General features: G+C 41.0%; 2 protein-coding genes and 1 long non-coding RNA gene across 4 annotated transcripts; 1 reads left to right on the forward strand and 2 right to left on the reverse strand.

Moving 5' to 3' along the window:
* Positions 1-548: 548 nt before the first annotated feature.
* akap10 (A kinase (PRKA) anchor protein 10) lies at positions 549-13,730 on the reverse strand. 2 transcript variants are annotated; one of them, XM_029519859.1, is made up of 15 exons: positions 13,501-13,730; positions 11,199-11,246; positions 10,211-10,396; positions 7,994-8,482; positions 7,122-7,220; positions 6,594-6,678; positions 6,296-6,419; positions 5,776-5,912; positions 4,593-4,737; positions 4,036-4,203; positions 3,721-3,830; positions 3,036-3,118; positions 2,479-2,531; positions 2,214-2,306; positions 549-2,120 (listed from the first exon to the last, which is right to left on the reverse strand). In XM_029519859.1, the coding sequence occupies exons 1-15, from the start codon at positions 13,520-13,522 to the stop codon at positions 2,115-2,117; spliced, it is 1,848 nt and encodes a 615-aa protein (XP_029375719.1). In that variant the 5' UTR covers positions 13,523-13,730; the 3' UTR covers positions 549-2,114. The 2 variants fall into 2 exon arrangements, with proteins under 2 accessions (XP_029375719.1, XP_029375720.1); XM_029519860.1 differs by lacking the exon at positions 549-2,120 and having other exon boundaries at positions 2,208-2,306.
* LOC115054591 (uncharacterized) lies at positions 13,677-16,584 on the forward strand. The gene is made up of 3 exons (XR_003841602.1): positions 13,677-13,804; positions 16,214-16,334; positions 16,459-16,584. It is a non-coding gene; the product is annotated as an uncharacterized LOC115054591 (long non-coding RNA).
* c14h11orf54 (chromosome 14 C11orf54 homolog) lies at positions 15,330-17,942 on the reverse strand. Its single transcript, XM_029519861.1, has 8 exons — positions 17,800-17,942; positions 17,599-17,697; positions 17,364-17,437; positions 17,161-17,262; positions 16,818-16,994; positions 16,419-16,568; positions 16,212-16,328; positions 15,330-16,097 (listed from the first exon to the last, which is right to left on the reverse strand). Exons 1-8 carry the CDS (start codon positions 17,864-17,866, stop codon positions 15,924-15,926), a joined length of 960 nt encoding a protein of 319 aa, XP_029375721.1. The 5' UTR covers positions 17,867-17,942; the 3' UTR covers positions 15,330-15,923.
* Between the last annotated feature and the right edge of the window lie 44 nt (positions 17,943-17,986).

Raw genomic sequence — 17,986 nt, forward strand, 5'->3', positions numbered from 1 at the left:
TCAAAAAAAAAACTTGGTTTAAACGAGCGCGTTGTGTGATATACAGAAAACTTAACTCTTACTTAACCGTTTAAATCTCAGAGAAATATTTCTCTCTGTTAAAAAATACTTTAAAGCAACGATGTGCAAGGCCAGAGCGAGCATTAGTGGATTTATTGTTGCACACGCGTGCGGGTCCGTGTGCGCAGCTCAGCCAATCAGAGCTCGGGACGTTCATATTGAGGTGGGCGTTGCCCCAGCACGTGGAGGTGTCTTCAGTCTCAGGCTGGGCTCGCGGGACAGCAGGCAGCTTACGGGGTCATGTGGTGAAACTGCACGAGAACCGTCAGCTGATCAGGATCTAAAACGTTTAACAGTAATCACCTCCATCACCGGAATAACGCATCATTAGACACAACTGTGGAAAAATCACCGCCATTCAAACCCACCTGGGAGAAGAGCCAGTGTCCATAATAGCCGGGTATATCACATCAACACTTAATACTGCACAAACAGGAAGAGGCCACCTCGACGTAAAGCCTCAGAAAGTAAAACCGCTTTTGAACGAATCAATGAATAAAACACTTTAATTGCGTTTACAGGGGTGCAATGTACCCAAGCAGACTTTGAGCCCTTTAACCAGCGTCATATGTTACAGTTTGTGGATTTTCCTCGACCTGTAAATCTGTGTCACCAGTGTCCCCTTCTCCTTTACCCTAACATGGGAATGCAGCCAATATTGCCCCCACATGGTCAGAGGTGATAGTAATCCAACCTACGGCTGATGCCACTGGGCTCGGCAGTTCCCTGACTTCCAACACTGATTTGGAAATAATTTAAGAAAATGAAAAGCAATCTCTAAGTAAACATCTCACATGGTCTCTGTCAAAAATAACCAAAGCCTGAACTGACCTGTAAACACAATAACAGAGCAACACTCAGCATGGAACAAAGCAGGAGGGCGGACAAAACATTTCATAATATATGTATTTAAATCAAACACAATTTAAATATATTATAGATTAAGTACACGCACATTTCAGAAAACATTAGTGGTACATAGTACCAAGAGTCTTTTCTGGTTCTTTTCCACATCTTGGTAAGGCTTGAAAGAAATGTTTTAAAAAGTTTATTTCACTGAGCACACTTTCCAGTTAAACAGTCCAGTTTGTTTCAGTGATGCATTAAAAAAAAAAAAAAAGCAAAATAAAACTGCAATCACCGTAAAAAAGGGACTAACATTGACATACGGGGTAAACCAGAAGTCTACTTTTTTTCTATATATATATATATAGAAATGTTTGTTCATATATTTAAACAAACACTTACGACATAGAGTTTGGAGTTTTCCAACACAACTGGAGTTCATTAGGGAGTATTTCTTCTACGCTCTGCTGGAGCTGCCAGGAGGTTCAAACAAGAAGTCAGCATGTCCCAACAACCGAATCAGATCCTCCTGTACCAGCATAACATTTCCAGGTCTTCTACAATACATACAGTTAACAGCTGGAGTAGGACAGCTCAGAGGAGGGAGCAGCTAACAAAACTACTCCAGACGGGCTGGTGCAAACACTTTACACCACCACAAACTGATGCTTAACCCTCAAGAGGCTGACCCTTAAAAATGAATTTCATCTAAAAACAAGGAATGCTTTAAAAGGTGCATGGAGGCTTATCATGAAGGAGTGAGGGTAATTCAGTCTTTGCATTGTTTTTCCAAGATTAGACAAACGGTATGGCCACAGCCACATAACAAAAGTCCCAACTGAGCTGCTGATTCTTTGTGCCAGCTTTCTTCTAGCATCATGGTAAACGTCTGCCTCCTCAGGAGTCCTACAGTCTGATGCTTTCAGTGACAACACATGAACCTTTATAGTGTTATGAAGTTGGAAGATTGGAGCGACGATGTACTTCAAGTTTCCCACTAGCTCATGCGTGAACAATCACTCATTCAAGCACACGGCTACACACATATGCATACATACACAGACACATGGAGGCTGGGGAAGTGATTAAAAAAGCCTTGTTCGTTCTCAGAGTAATGCAGTTCATTGCAGGGTGAACCCCATGTACGGCCCATCACTGGCTTGGCAAGCGACTGCAGGGAGTGACAGCCCTTTGGTCTGTCGGTAGGGTCATAACTACAGACAGACAAAAGAAAACACTTAGAAAAAAACTGTAGTCATTCCACACGTCACCACACAGGAACAAGAATACTGAATGAAGCTCTATACCTTGGTGGTCTTGCCTGGGCTGTCATGGTTTGACTGGTGGACGACGTCGTTGACAATCATCTTGGCAATCTGCCATGCCATCTCTTCCTGGGCCTTGAGTCACAGCATAATCAATAGCTTTAATTTTCTGCAGAGGTTTATTTATATTCTTTAAAAAACCATTTGTCATGGAGTGACATCACAGACTCAATCTGAATACATGAGAACTATGCTATGCTCCTGGCCACTAAATCACTCATGATCGTTTAACATTTTGCTTCCTCACCTCATCTGAGTTTCCTTGGACCCATTTCTTCATGGCTTGAGAAAACATGGAACCTAAAAGAGAGAAGAGGAGAGGCTGAATGGGACGAACATCAGGAAACAGAAACAGTTGTAAATTATGTGTTGTTCCTTTAACGGAACAAAGTCACTGCTACAAGGTAAGTCGGTTTTCCCTGGAAAACGGTTTCAAAATCTATCAAGGTGAGATAATACTGAGATGTTTAGTGTTTTCTTCGTAATACTTTGTGAATAACACTTCTTCCATAAGAGTGGTATTAGCTATCAAATAGCCAAAAATCTGACTACTCCAGGCAAAGGTAGTGGAGCCTGTGCACTTTTTTCCCCCAACTGAAATGTTCTTCAATATTTCAAGAGACTATCAGCAGCCGTGGAGAATGGAAGCAGCCTCTAGAGGAGGTTTATATTCGTGGGAAAAGAACAGTTATTTTTCACTGTAAAGAAAAGAGAGATAATATGACAGAGTGAGGCCAAAGACATAAAGAGAATAGTTAGACGGATGGAGGTTGAGAGAGAGAGACAAGTCTGAGTGTATCATGCCTTTGGATTTCTTCACATCCGGCTCAGGCTCTGCCTCCCTGATAAACTGGCCCAGCTCGTTCACCTTCCCAAACGTCATCTTTCTGAGCAGACAGAGGAAAAGAGACATATGAAGACAGGAGACAGAGCAAATGGGACAGACCTGAGCCTCAGGCACACACAAACCATTCAAGCACCTCTGATAGTGTGTCATTCCATTCAATAACTGCAGTTTCAATGGGGGGTGGGGGACTACAACTTTTGTCTTTCAATAAGATTATTCACTTCAAGTATTTAAGAATCTTAAGTACTTTATAAGCCGGTCAATAAAAATATAGATGATACATGCACTGAAACTAAATGGAAATGTGTGCAATCCAAGGAGCATAAAGAAGGAAGACGTAAAAGATGACAGGAAAACAACCAAAACTAAAAGAGACATTGGGAACATCAAATCTGTGGAAAGTAAATTTACATAAATAATGATATGAAACCAAAATCAAGTTTCTAAGCATTTTATCAGCCACATTTTAGGTTGATTTATAATGGCTTAGGACGCCTCCAGTTATCATTCATGTTGCTGCTGCATGAGCTCTGTTCCAGAGAAAACATGCATTTATCATGTCATTAGTATTCAACCACTTAAAAGCAAAAGAATATAAGACAAAATATATATACACAAGATAAAAAAAAAAAAAAACCTCACCCAGCATATGGCCGCTGGTACAAAGACTCAGGGTCCAGGCTGGCCACGTCCACAGTGATGGCCTCATCAAAGTTTTTCAGGATCTTGATTGCTGCCCTTCTGGCACCATGCTGTAGGGAAGACATCATGAACCCAATGTTTACAGATAGCTCTTTTTTTTTAAAGAAGGTATCTTTACGATAGGAATGATTATGACCTCCTGACATTAAAAAAATATCTTCACTATTCATGTAATGAGGCAGAGCAGGTCTAAATGTCAGCAGACAGAAGAACATTCCCACAGGGACTGAAGATGGGGGTTAACACTGGGGTCACCTGCGTCTGAGAGCCCTCGCTGGCATTTGAACTTGAGCGGTCGTTGTCCGCAGGCCCACTTTGACCTGGAGTGCTGACATTCACAAATTCATCCGCCCGCACTGAATTGATGAGATCACTCAGGTATTTGTAGTAAAGGTTGCTTGACAGGAAGCCTGGCATGTAGACCTGAACAAATGCAAAACAGCTCTGTTAGAAAATAATGAGCTGCCTGATATATTAGTGGAACAGAAGTTACAAAGGTTGGTTACTGACCTTTATGCACAAACGAGTGCTGAGCTTTTATTTCATTAATGTGAGATTGGTGCATGGTGTAAAATGATCATTGGTCAGTGACTTACAAGACAAATATGAGGATCCTATTAAAATGAACGAGGTTCAAATAGCAAATTTTAGACCATAATTAAGCGTGTCAAAAGCCAATTTTTAAATTTTGTGCATTCAGCAGGGCTTTATTTTACATAGTTGGGCTTTATTTTTCCCCTCACATGCTAGAAGGGTACGAGATGTCAAAGTAACTGTAGAGCGTTTAGTAAGTGGCTATGAGAGAATCTGACCTTCTCCATGGTTGTCCAGGCCTGTCTGAGTGGAGTGGTGAAACAGTCAGGGAGAGGTCCTCCCTCTCGGCAGATATTTGACTCTATCTCCATCCGCACAGAGTCGCCAAAGCCCAGAGGGTTGGTAGCTTGGAGTGAGAAATACCTGGAGAGGAAATTAAAGAGAGCGCAATAAACTACCAAAAATCATATACCAATAGTTTCAGTAAAATTGGGCTATACAACTAGGAAGAAAGTAATACATAGCATTTACATTTTTGACACACACCCTTTAAATCCTCTAACTATTGATGAACAAAAGAAATAACTCCTAGGGATTATACTAACAGAAAACATAAGACACCTGCTTAGGTCTAACTGAGATGTAACTCACTGACATAAGAGATGATAAACCCTCTGTTCTTCATGCATTCCCATATTTTTAAAAAAATATCAACAAAATATGAGTGGCTGCTGTTACTGCTATCACAAAAGATATTTCTATTGGACCACACACGTGCATCACATCAACTAATTGACTGAGGATAAATAATACAAATAGAAGTACAACATAATGGGCCTCTCTGAACCCCCTGGGCCTTAAATACAAAGGTATGAAATTAAATACTGACACCCACAGGATCATTCAGCCACACAAAGAAAAATACAAATATAATCACAGACCTAACACTAACCCTTTCAAACATTAAAGTTAGGATCATTATCAAATAAAGAATTTACGATGAATGAGTGATGGCCAGTAGAGTGAGACTGTAGACAGGAAATTTAGGAAAAACATTGATGGGATGGGAAGGTAAATTACTATTTTTTCATGAGAAAACACTGGATATAGGTTTTTTGAGCGTAAAAAATTTACACTGTCTAAAATCGTGTGTAGAAAAATCAGCTATGATTCTTCATAGATCTGTTACAAAAAAATCCAATGCTTTTTATTTTTGACAATTTATTGTAAACTCTCAGGGTGTAGTATTAAAAAGTAAGAGGAGCAATCTTTTATTGCTTCTAGTAACTCTAAGATTGACATCTAATTAATAAAATTAGTATTACACATCTTAAAGAAAAGAACATGTATTCTGAAATAAATAAGCAGAAATTTCTAGATGGTGGCTATTTCCTAGTATCATTACAAAACCATTCTTACACAGAGCATGACGGATTGTAAAGGGACAGACATAAAACCTACTTATCATAGAGGATCATGGCATCATTTTGAGCTTCCTGGCCATCATACTGGCCCTTCTTAGCTGCTAGCTGGTTCTGGAAGTTGTCTGCTGCCAACCAGAACTGAAGTATATTCATCGCCTCCTCCTTTTCCATGTACTATAGCGAATGAGATATGGAGCAGAGAACACTGAAGGACCATGTATGGTTACAACATTCTTGGGTAATGTTAATTGAACACCATGTGCAAAACTTTGACTGTTTCATCTATGCAGGGCTGAGAACATTATTAATCGTCATTTCTGTATAAACAACAGGTAAGGAGATGGTAGAACAAGCTTGTCTGTTGCATTATAAAGACTGTGTCCTCAGCTAATTCCTGCAATACAATTAATCCACAGAATTGAGAAATGTAACCTGTTTTGTTACAGCAGCAGGAGAGAGGATGGTTTTAAAAAAAGTAATAATAATAAAATCAGTGTATAGGCCTGTCGTGATTAACAATCATAAATAACATTCTGAGAACCACTGAGCCCACTCACCTCAGAGAAGTAGAAGAGAGCTGACTCACAGAATAAAATGTCAGCCAAGAACACAGAGCCACTAGTCAACACTTCAATCTGGTATTTACAGAAATGATGGCTCCGCAGGAATTCAGTAAAGTGCCTGGAAATGAAAGGACAAGTGGAAAATGAATAGAGCTGCTGCTGTGGGCGTCAAGGTTTGAAAATGACAAGAAGAACACCAGTTACACTTTAATGTTTATGTCAATATATGGCAATGGGAAACCTTTGCCTGGTGAATGTAAATTCCCCAGAAAATGGTCAGACAGAAACTTACTGTTGCTCCAAGATGCTGAAGACTACACACTGTGCAATGACAAAGCAGTTTGGATCCACCATGCCATCTTCTCCGCATATCTTAGCTGCACAGACGAAGGACAGGTACATAACTGTTCAACAGGATATCATTTATGATGTGGACACACCCAGTGTTTGACTTATCCAAAATGATTCTAGCATGATTCTAGCATTTGCAAATCCGGGCAACAAATTGAATCGAAAGCAACTCGACTTAGATTTGTTTAAGACGCTTTGCCTCTTATCCAAGGAGCTTCATCAGTTCTCAACGCATCAGCCTGACCAATCCTCATTAGACTGTGTGGCTTTAAAGACTAGTGAGGACTAGTCAGACTGATGCGTTGAGAACTGATGAAGCCCCTTAGACAAAACAAAAAACAGTTGCTTTTGATTCAATTCGTTGCCCGGATATGACTATGATATGGATGAATGAGAATATACACAGACATAATATTGCAAGAGTAAGATTTCAATAAAAAGATTCCTACCAGCAGCATCAATATCTTACCAACTATGTCATTTCTTATCTGCTCTGTAATGGGGATGGGTCTCACTGCATCGGGAGAGATGTACTTTGTGAAGATGGTAACTGCCTCCTTCTCTATACCTGAAACACAAAGAGCCACACAGCTGTATTATTATCCAGTGATTCTTTCCCCCTATGGATGAGAATGGAGAGATATTTGCAAAAAGTGAACCTATGGTAAAACAATACTAGACTGACCACTTATGGATTTTAACTGTTATTAGTCACTGTAGGTTTTCCTTCTACAGGATCTGGCTTTAAAGAGAGACCTTTACATAGTAAACAATGGGACACTTTTTTGCATGAAGCTCCCTTGTTGTAGAACTATGGGCAGTCTCGTCTTCAGAAGGACAGTTCAACATAAACTTGAAAAATGCTGCGAAGACAACTATAAATTAATATGTTGGACCGTGGAATTAGACTTGGCTCGCAATATGTCACTTTAATTACCCAAAACATTCCCAGACACCAGTGAAAGATATGTTTGAAGAGAAGCATGAGTTCTCTTGCCACCATCCTCAGACAAAAGCCAAGTTTCTATCCAGAAGTTGCAAATACTGTTATCAAATTCCCAAAGCATCATGTGCTAAAAGAATTTGATGTAAATTAACATCTATTTTGCTATAAATATTAATGAAATATGAAATTAAATGTGAAATACTAATAGAGCCATTGAGATCCAGGGGTTTTTGTTTTTGTTGACTGTGATCCCTGTTAGTTACAGAATTAAAGCAACTATGGAATTGATCTTTTCATAATAATTTTTTCTACATATGAAACAAAGAGATTCATTGATGTTGTGTCTTAAGTTGGTCCACTGATTTTGAAAAATGTAATTGTAAAATATGACTCACTTTTCATGAGTTGGTCAGAGTCCCGCGGAGTGCTATTTGACTGAGCCTTGTAGGGACTCCCTGTCCTGGATGGTGCCTGTCTGCTGGGGGTCTGTGCTCGAGGGGTGCCCGGTCTTAGACCAGCTTCTGTGCTGGAGGCGTCCCGCTGCTCTGACAGCACTGTAGGACCTGCACTGCTAATGTCCCGGGTGAGGGCATTAGGCAGGTGTGGGGCTGTCTCAGGGAACTCTAAGCCATCTGAGGAGGCTGGGACGGGCTCAGCCAAGGAGCTGTGTTTGACAGAATTTAGACTGTGTGCTCTGACTCGTGACCAGCTGGTGGAGCGGAAACTCTCAGCCTCCAACCAAAACCGAACCAGATGGTCAGCACCCTGCAGTTCCATGAAGTGCATGTAGTGGGGCATTGCCACTTTGTCCCGAAGGACCTGATCCACCGTCTTGGAAAGCCGTGAGCGGGTCTCCTGGGGCTGGTAGTTCACACTGGAATGACCTGTGACATGCAAATGGAGACACAGATTTCAATTTAAACAGCAGGGTAAACAGCGTATTTTTAGTAATGTATCCCACTTCAATGTATCTTTGAAAAAAATAATGCAATCTTACACCAGAATATTGCATATTATTGGATATTTCACAAACCTGCAGAGAATTTCTTCTAACACTATGGAATGTTGTAAAGATTATCTCAAAAGAAGCAGTTGTCGATAACATTTGCCTTTAATATCCTTAATATATCTCTAAAAGGTCAATTGCAGCAGATCTAGCATGTTGACTTCTCAGAATCACACATCAGCAGCATCTATGTGGTCTGTCCATCGTCCTATTAATGTGTTTATATGATGTGATCTGTGACACTCACATCAGCTTTTACAGCTTCCAAACCCCAGCTACAGCTGAACACTAGAGAAAAAACAAAACAGATTCCTGTAGGGATGCTATATTATTCAACATTACAATGTGTCACATTGAATAATATACCCCATCCTTGAGGACTGCAAGGCAAAACACACATAATCTTAGAAAACAAAACAAGAAAGGGAGCTAGCCAACTGACTACAAACCCTTGTTGGATTATGAATCAGAGCACATAAGCTGTGGTGAGACTGATGCGTGGGCTGCAGCATTGAGGTGTTATGTTTGCCCTTTCAAAACAAGATAGTGCTCCCAAGGTGTTGCCCAAGTTGTGCTTATCAATCAGCCTCCTCACATTCCTCAAGATGACACAGTCAAGACCATGTTAATACTGAAAGCTGTTCAAATCAAAACAGCCACATAAACTGCTATCAGTCTCCTGCTGCTTTGAAGCCTCCTACACTTCCTTGCTTTGTTAAAGATGCAGCCCAGAAATCACTGGCTATGTGTGTTTTAGTCGGATTTTTTTGCTCAGCTTGCAGCACAGGTTCTTCCACCTCTTCCTGACTCACCAAAGTTATTCTCAGAGCAGCATTCTCAGTAACAGGTTGTGTCACTATTGTCATTAAATATTTCAGCCACACTACACATCATGGAAACCAGTGTCCATATGTAGAATCTAATTTTAGAGGCTCTCTGATAAAAGGAGGAGCTGTTTATTCACCAGCTTCAGGCTTTGGAAAGTTTGACTCCTCATTGAAAAATGAAAACGATCATGTGAATGTCTCACACTGTCATCTGCACAAGATAGTTGGCTGCTTAACCCACTTTAGTGATGCAAGAATTGCACTAGGGCACACTGGAGCTCAAGCAGATTGCTTTAAGAAATGCAACAATTCCCACAAGGTTAAACAGGAGCTTATGATACAAACTTCCAAATATCAAGCAACATCTGTATTTTAATTTGCTGCTGCAGCAATATGTTTTTCTTCAACCATATCCTCGTCAAATAAGGGAAAGCCAAATGTGATCCTAAATGTAAAAAAAACAGCATGCTAGCCCACTGTGTTAAAATGTATAGCATAAGAATATAAAAGGCTACCACTCCTGAATTGACAGGTCACAGACCCAAATGACACAAATTGATCTATGATAATAATGCCTTCTTACACACTAACATAACTATAAAAAAAAGACAATGTGATTGTCAAAAACAGGCTCATCTTTTTAACTACATTCATTTCGGATGCATATCATGCTTTTTTCTACATAATTATCTACTAAGCATTTAAACTCTGAAATGTTGGTCAGATTCTGTAGAGGTTATCACTAATACCAGCACACAAACACATGAATGTCTCCCTACCAAGGTCGCCAAAGTGCGCAGCCTCCATGTGACTTGGCTGTTTCTTGAGGATGGCGGTGCGACCTTGGGCAAAGGAGTCCATGTTGGCAGAGATGGCGTTGATGGCCACATGGCTGGGCCCTGCAGCTTCCTGGATGGCATGGTGATTCCTTAGTCCTAGCGATGGCGAGTGAGGGCTGACTGGGGCTAGGTGTAGAGGATGGAGGACAGTACAATGACATTAAAGTTCTGTGTGGCCTGAATGTAACAAGTCAATGTGGCCTCATGAAAGGGTCTTTTTAGAGTTTCTGAAAGAGCTCACAGTTAATATACAGAGGCCCCTGGCTGTGTGAGATGTTTGACAGACTTCCCAGTGTTTGGCTGGAAATTGCATGTGATTTATTCCATAGCTGGAGGTCAAAATTTGGGTTGCCAAGAAAAAACGGCAGTGATAAAATATATTAAGCACTACCTTAAGTAAACAGCTACTTGAATCCTTCCTTAAAAAGACTAAACTTAGCTCTTTGATCACACCCAGATGCAGAAACATCGCTTTCACATCTCTAAGTGGTGTCAACAGATATAAAATACTAAACTTGTATGAATGTGATACATTTAACATGGCTCAGCTAAACCAAGAATGGCATATATTTATTTTATTGTCCGATTTGACTGTAAAACATAAACAATAATTATTTAAATGAATTTTACACCAGATCTTCTTACACTGGTACCAACCCTCATTATTAAAGCCTTCATGTACATGGTTCCTTTTTACTGAAGACACTCTTTGCTAACAGCTAATGTTACACTATTTATCAAACTGTTGTGTTATCCAGGTATGAAACTATGCAGTTAATTGACAATAATGTCACCAACTTAAGTACTCACTGATACCCAATACAGTATTGTAGTCAGTATGGAAGTAGATCTAATAATATTAATTAATATTGCATAGTCACACGATTATATAAATAATCATAACCAACAGAAGTAATAATGAACTCACCTCTGTTAACTTTAGAATCTGCCACTCTTTCTGGTTCTTTGCTTTTGGCTGTGAGGAGAAAAATGAGATGGGTTGTAACTGGAGAAGCACAATGGATTTGTGATTCACAATGTAGGGTGAGACAAGCAAAGAATAAAAGAAAAACATAGTTGAGATTCATAGATGGGAAAAGCTGCTGGTGTGGCGTCACTGGAAAACTCTACAACAAAAGGTTAAGGCACAGAATGACATGAAGGAAGCTGATATAGTGGAAAAGCAAGAGTGAAAATTGATGGAGAAGCTGTGCTCTGATATGTAAAAGCCAACTCAGTCCTGCTATTTATATAATAAGCAGAACTGCAGTCTGGATGTCAGCATTAAGTCCTTCCTGAAATCTGTGACCTTGGTGTATTACCTCTGATGGGCATTAGACAGATCTTGTCAAGACTATCGACATTTTACATCTTAAGCTTTCTAGGAACCCCTGATTGTTTCAAAACAAGTGCATGATATCAGAAGATAATGAAGGTGTTTAGATAATGTGGCCTGAGACAAAACTATTCAACAATACTAATATATGACAGGACTCCTAATCTCTGCGGCTGGAAGTAAAAACTCGAGTGTTTTAAGATTCATACCGTCAGATTAGGCTGTTGCAGCAAAGAGCAAACAAGAACCAAAAATCAATTTCAAGCACTGGCAGATGGTACAGAGGATGCTCTCTGAGCAAGTCATTTTGGTTAGAGCTCTGTGGATTCACAAACAGCTCTATCCAAAATAACTTGTATTCATACATCTGTCAGCCAAGAGTCAGAGTCCACTGAATGGTCTGTCACAGATATAAGGTGTGATTTTTAAATGGTCTAAGATCAAACAAAACAACAGCATACGCCTCTGTTCTAAATAAGTATTCATCAGGTGGTTGGCTGCAAAGGATGTTGTGATAAAAAACATGAACAAACAATATTTAGGCTATATTACCGGATAATCTTATATATCCAAAGAAGCACATACTCTTCTTGTCTCCTCCATCATAATAATATAAGAGCACTCTCTCCACCAGTTCCTCATTTCAGATCCCTGCTGTGTCAGCTGCTTTGACCCCTGCAGCTCAAGGAAGAAAAACCACTAAACTCGCTGTCCAACACGTACATGTTTCCCTGCTTTTCTGAGCAAAACAGACTTCAGCTGAAGTCCATTTCAAAATCACTGCTACCCCTCCATCCATTCAATCATATTAGTGTGCTATCATGGAATGCAATCAGACATACTGGTAAACAGAAACTGGAATAGTGAATGTGTCTCTTGTAATCTAATTAAGACTGTGTTGTATATAGATGTACAGCTTCTTATACAAACTTTTGACTGTTATTTCACTGAAACCTGTGCAATCTAACACAACAGCCCTGCCAAGTAATCCTACACACGTGAAGATTCTAATGTTCAGTTTTGTTTTAGATAAATGATAATCCCTGATTACAGAGCAAAGACATGAGACAGCATCAGCTTTAAAGAGGTGAACCTGATTAAGTATCAAATGAGATTAAAAGAGGGGCATCCAAATATAAACATGGAATTCAGCAACTCCTGCCCATTTGATTTTCAGCAGCTCAGTACATTAGTATCAAGCTGATAAAGGCTTCTTATTACTATGAGATTTTTTCTGTCCATCAGAGGCCATGACTTTATTTGGCAGTGTAACCTGTGAAGACCTGGCCTACAATACTGCCTGGTCATGTTGTGGTCTAGAACTAATGCTGGAAGTCCGGTCCTGCTGGAAGGTGTTGGATGATGCTGACCAATGAGCCTTATGACACATCACTTGTTGGCTAAGGTGTTCCCCTACACGCCGCACGCCTTTTCTCTCAGATACCTAACGTCTGCGGTCCAAATACGGCGGACAGGTGTGACATTTCTGCGGACTTCTTGCTCGGTAAAGTTTGGCGTCCTGGTGCAGCTAGCTTCACTAGCTGCTTTAGCCGCGGCTGCTGGCTATCACGGGCAGCGGGGCTCCCTGGCTGCTTTTAATTAAGTGAAGCATTATTTTTGACCAGGTGCAGTCATGGTGGACAGCGTGAGCACGGCTGACAGCCTGCTTTGGTGCATCCACACAGGGTTAGGGGACAGCCGACGCCGTGTTGGATCAGACGGAAGAGCAGAGAGGCCACCGCTAAGCTAACCGTGAGCGGCGGCGGCAGTAACGCGCTTGCCGTGCCCTTGGCTAATCTACCAGCGGCCGCGGCGGCTACGTGTTGCCGGACGGCAGCCTCTCCTCGGCCGGCCGCCGTTGACGTTGCAGCGGGAGAAGGAGTTTCTTCCTCACCTTTCCTCTTGAAAAACGACATGACGGGTTTGTCTCTGTGGACGTTTCCTCGGCTCACTGACACCGTCCCGGGGCCCCTTGGCTCCCTTCATTCAACTGCATCTGGTCCGCACAGTCCAGAGATGGAAACGGTTCTTGGTCGCAGCCCGGGTGAGCGCTGTCAAATTACAATTATCCTCAAATCCAAGCTCAGTTCAACGGCCATGTTGTCAATAAACGTCTTACTTCCGGGCTGGTGCAGCAGCAGCATTGTGGGAAATGATGTTACCATCTGGAGCCAGCGGAGGGCGCTGTTCTGATTAGGGTAAATAACGTGATGAATGTGGTAGACAAAAACATAAAACAAGTAGATTTAATTTAGTTATTATATTCCCATTTACTTAATCATCTATGACTATTTCTGGAAATCTAATAGTTACACTGACTAAAATTGGCATTCAGAAAGTGTATTATTTTAATGTTGATTGTGCTGATTCAGCTCTGTAATTGTTTTTGAATTGAACTGCATTGCATTTTGTTGACAGATGCTCCTATTAGTATGCCCACTTAGTTCAATGCAGTACTGCAAATTGCAGCCTCCAAAACGAGCACACATTGCCTGGCACAGTTTAGTAAAAAAAACTAAAAAAAGCCTCTCTATTGTAACCATCATGAAACGAGGATCTACCCCAGTGGATGATAAACACACAACTAAGATCATTCAAAAAAGTTATATGTCTTGTTTAAATGTATATCTTAGGAAATGTTTCACATGGGGATATGGCTTACTTCAGAACAATAACAAGATTCATCATCATTTCCATTGCTACCACAATTATACTTATTAGTATTTATTTTCTATGTTCCGAAGTCAATTTTAATCATGTAGCACTGAATTATAACAGAGGTTGTCTCAGGGAACCTATTTTATGGGAGAACTGCGCTTGTCAGGCTGTTATTACAGACACACAACACCAATCAAGCCATCATCCAGAAATGGATAGAGTATGTCACAACTGCAAACCTACCAAGACACAGCCGTCCACCTAAATCTACAAGACGAACAAGGAGAGCACTGATCAGAGATGCAGCCAAGAGGCCCATGGTGACTCTGGACCACTTCACAGATCCACAGATCAGGTGGGGAAATCTGTCCACAGGACAACTGTTGGTCGTTCAGTGCACAAATCTGGCCTTTATGGAAGTGTTGCAAGAAGAAAGCCATTGTTAAAAGAAAACCATAAGAAGTCCTGTTTGCAGTTTTCCAGAAGCCATGCGGGGGACACAGCAAACATGTGGAAGAAGGTGCTCTGGTCAGATGGGTCCAAAATCAGCCTAAATGCAAAAAACTATGTGTGGCGGAAAACTAACACTGCACATCACCATGAACATACCATCCCCACTGTCAAACATGGTGGTGGCAGCATCATGCTCTGGGGGTGCCTGTTGGAGTCTGCAAAAGACTGGGACGAGGTTCACCTTCCAGCAGGACAATGACGCTAAACATAAAGCCAGGCTATAATGGAATGGTTTTAAACAAAACATATTCATGTGTTAGAAGTCCAGACTGAAATCCAATTGATAATCTGTGGAAAGATATGAAAAATACAGTTCACAAATGCTGTCCATCTAATCTGACTGAGCTTGAGCTGTTTTGCAAAGAAGAATGGGCAAAAATTTCAGTTTCTAGGTATGCAAAGCTGGTAGAGACATAACCTAAAAGACTTACAGCTATAGTTGCAGCAAAAGGCGGTTCCACAAAGTATTGACTCATGAGGGGGACTGAATACTTTTACACCACACCACACAACCACACAATACTTGTACACCACACTTTTCAGTTTATTTGTAAAAAAAAAAATTAAATCAAATATTTTCTTTTTACTTCGCAATTGTGTGCCACTTTGCATTGGTGTTTCTGATCTCCCGAGAGACACTTGGAGATCAGACACTAAAACACACTGCCACCCTCCTAAAATTGGGAGGCTGCGTACAGCAAATGAGTCTACTGGCCATTTGAAAAATACTTGTTTTTTCTGCCTGTGCAACATTACTCTAGATGAGTGGTCTGCTCCACTATGCACACTTCTTAATCACAATAGAATTGTCCAGTTATTGTTTCAAGGTCCTGAATATACTATTTATTTTGAGGTGGCGTGATGCCATTTATTGGTCCAATCAGTGAACAAACAGCCAAGACAACGCAACATTGAAGTGTTTATGTTTGCAAATGCAGAGATTTTGCTGATATGAAATGTAAAAGTTTAGAAAGAGAGAGTGTGATTTAAGAGCATTTGCTGAAGTAATGCTAATTGTTTTAAAACATTACATGGTAAAAAAAAAAAGAGATTGACTGTGGGATATAATGACAGAACCCAATATAAATCTAAGTTCATCAAGTCATGCAGACCTGAAAACATGATTTATGCATTCATTACATTTTTCTAATCTCTTCCAACTACATGGGACTCTTTCGGCCTGTCAATGCGGTAGATAAACTCTGCAGGCATGAAGTAACCCAAGTACTCCACATTCTCCGGTGTGGTGTCTATGTAGTAGTGGCCACCTTCTCCGTGGTGGCTGAAGCCGTGGGTGTGCTCCACACGCAGGTCCAAACCCTGAGCACACAGAAAACAAGAACAGAACCATCACAAGATAGCTAACTTTAATATGTGCCGAAACTGTTGTTATATCGTTTTCATTTGTGATATGACTGTGTTTGCTTTGCTTACAGGATCTCTGGATACAAGCACTGACTGGAAGATGAGCGGAGCACTGACTTCAAAGTGCTTGAGCCAGTTGTTGACATCATCATCGGTGTCGAGTGGGCAGACAGAGAATTCTCTTGGCTAACAGTAAGCCCACACAATAACATTAATCAATGTGCGTAACTGTCAGTAACTATCAGTAATACAATCTGTGTCACACTTATAATTTACCATGATGTGGATTTTTGCTTTCCCTTTCTGCATGATGAAGGTGCCTCCTAAAGCCAGAGTTTTATCAGGGTACTGGGCTTCTAGAGTCTTCCTCAAGGCCGTCACAAGACTGTGGCCTCCTGTTCTCTTTTTGGCCCGCACCTCTATGACCTGGAGAGACACAATGGTGAGTACCCCACAGGCAGTAAGCTTTCTGTTAATATTTATTTTTTCAAATGTTACGAGCACACGTGGTCATGGGGCAAAAGTGTGGGCACAACAACTTTGTTGTTAATGTCTAGATAATTATGTTCAAGTTCATATGTAACCAGGGAAGTTCATTATTGGCCAAAAACCAAAGTCAGTAATGACAATGCATTTTTGTAGGAACTTCTTATTTGGCCAGATAAGACTGATTACCTTTCCAGACTTCCCTTCACAGGCATACAGATTACCCAGGAGTCCAAAGTGGCAGCCAGAGAATTTGTCACTATATTTTTCTTGCAGACATTGGCCATCAGCTGGATTGATGGAGGAAAAGTAACTGCTGTTCACTAAATTCCTGCCCTCCATCTCCGTCAGAACCAGAGGCATCAGCTGTGGATGAGAGTATTTAATCCACCAGTGTCTGCATCACGACAGCTCTTCTCAAACCTCACAGTGACAACATCATACTATACTGTCGATAAATCCACGATGTTAACGCCAATGTTGTCTTTTTAAATGTATGAAACCTAACATATTAGTGGTAAAAGTAAGAAACCTCAGCATTCATCCCGACAATCCTGGAGGAAACTGCTGCTGCACCAAGTATGAAAGCGCCCGGTAGCTCCAGCTCTTTGGATATAATGTTCATGTCGTATTCCTGTGAGGAGGAAGAGGGAGAGTAACAGAATAATCCCATTGACTGCAGGATCACCACACCACATTTGCACACACTGCACTGTGTGTGGCAAAAGAAGTTACCTTGTGCTTTTGAACCAAGGGAATCAGGTACGGTACTCCACCAACATCTGTAATACGAGGCCTTCCACACAAGCCTTCAGCACAAGACAGAAGTGACATTAGGAGAAAAACATTACATTACACAAAACTGGTCAAAACTGCCCCACATCTGCAATGTTTACTCACTGTTTCAATCCACATTGATTTTTCTGGGCTTTCTGAAACTGGAAAATTCAGTGTACATGCCTGCTCTTACCTTTGACAGGAAACTGGAACGGCTCTTGAGTGAGATCTGGACATTCAACAACACTCACTTGAACCTCTGCAAAGTTGTCTTCCAGTCCTGCTTGTAAAACTGCAACCGGCCAAACATATCTACATGAGTCTTCCTATATAAACATCCTACTGTGACCTTAGCTTTGCCAGCATGCCAGTTTGTCCCAGCTGAAGCTCTTACCTCCACGCAGATCCTCCAGATCTGGGGTGAACAGCTCAGCTCTCTCAGTTCTGCTGATCTCTGCCATAGTTGTTGTCTACTTCTTCCTGCAGACTGTTCTCAGTGCACGATCATGAGATTTTTGAAGCGAGGACGGACACTGTGTTACAAGTACAACCAAAGAGTAAACACTAACAAGATAGTTCCT

Source organism: Echeneis naucrates, chromosome 14, assembly GCF_900963305.1.
Source record: "Echeneis naucrates chromosome 14, fEcheNa1.1, whole genome shotgun sequence".
Classification (NCBI taxonomy): Eukaryota; Metazoa; Chordata; class Actinopteri; order Carangiformes; family Echeneidae; genus Echeneis; species Echeneis naucrates.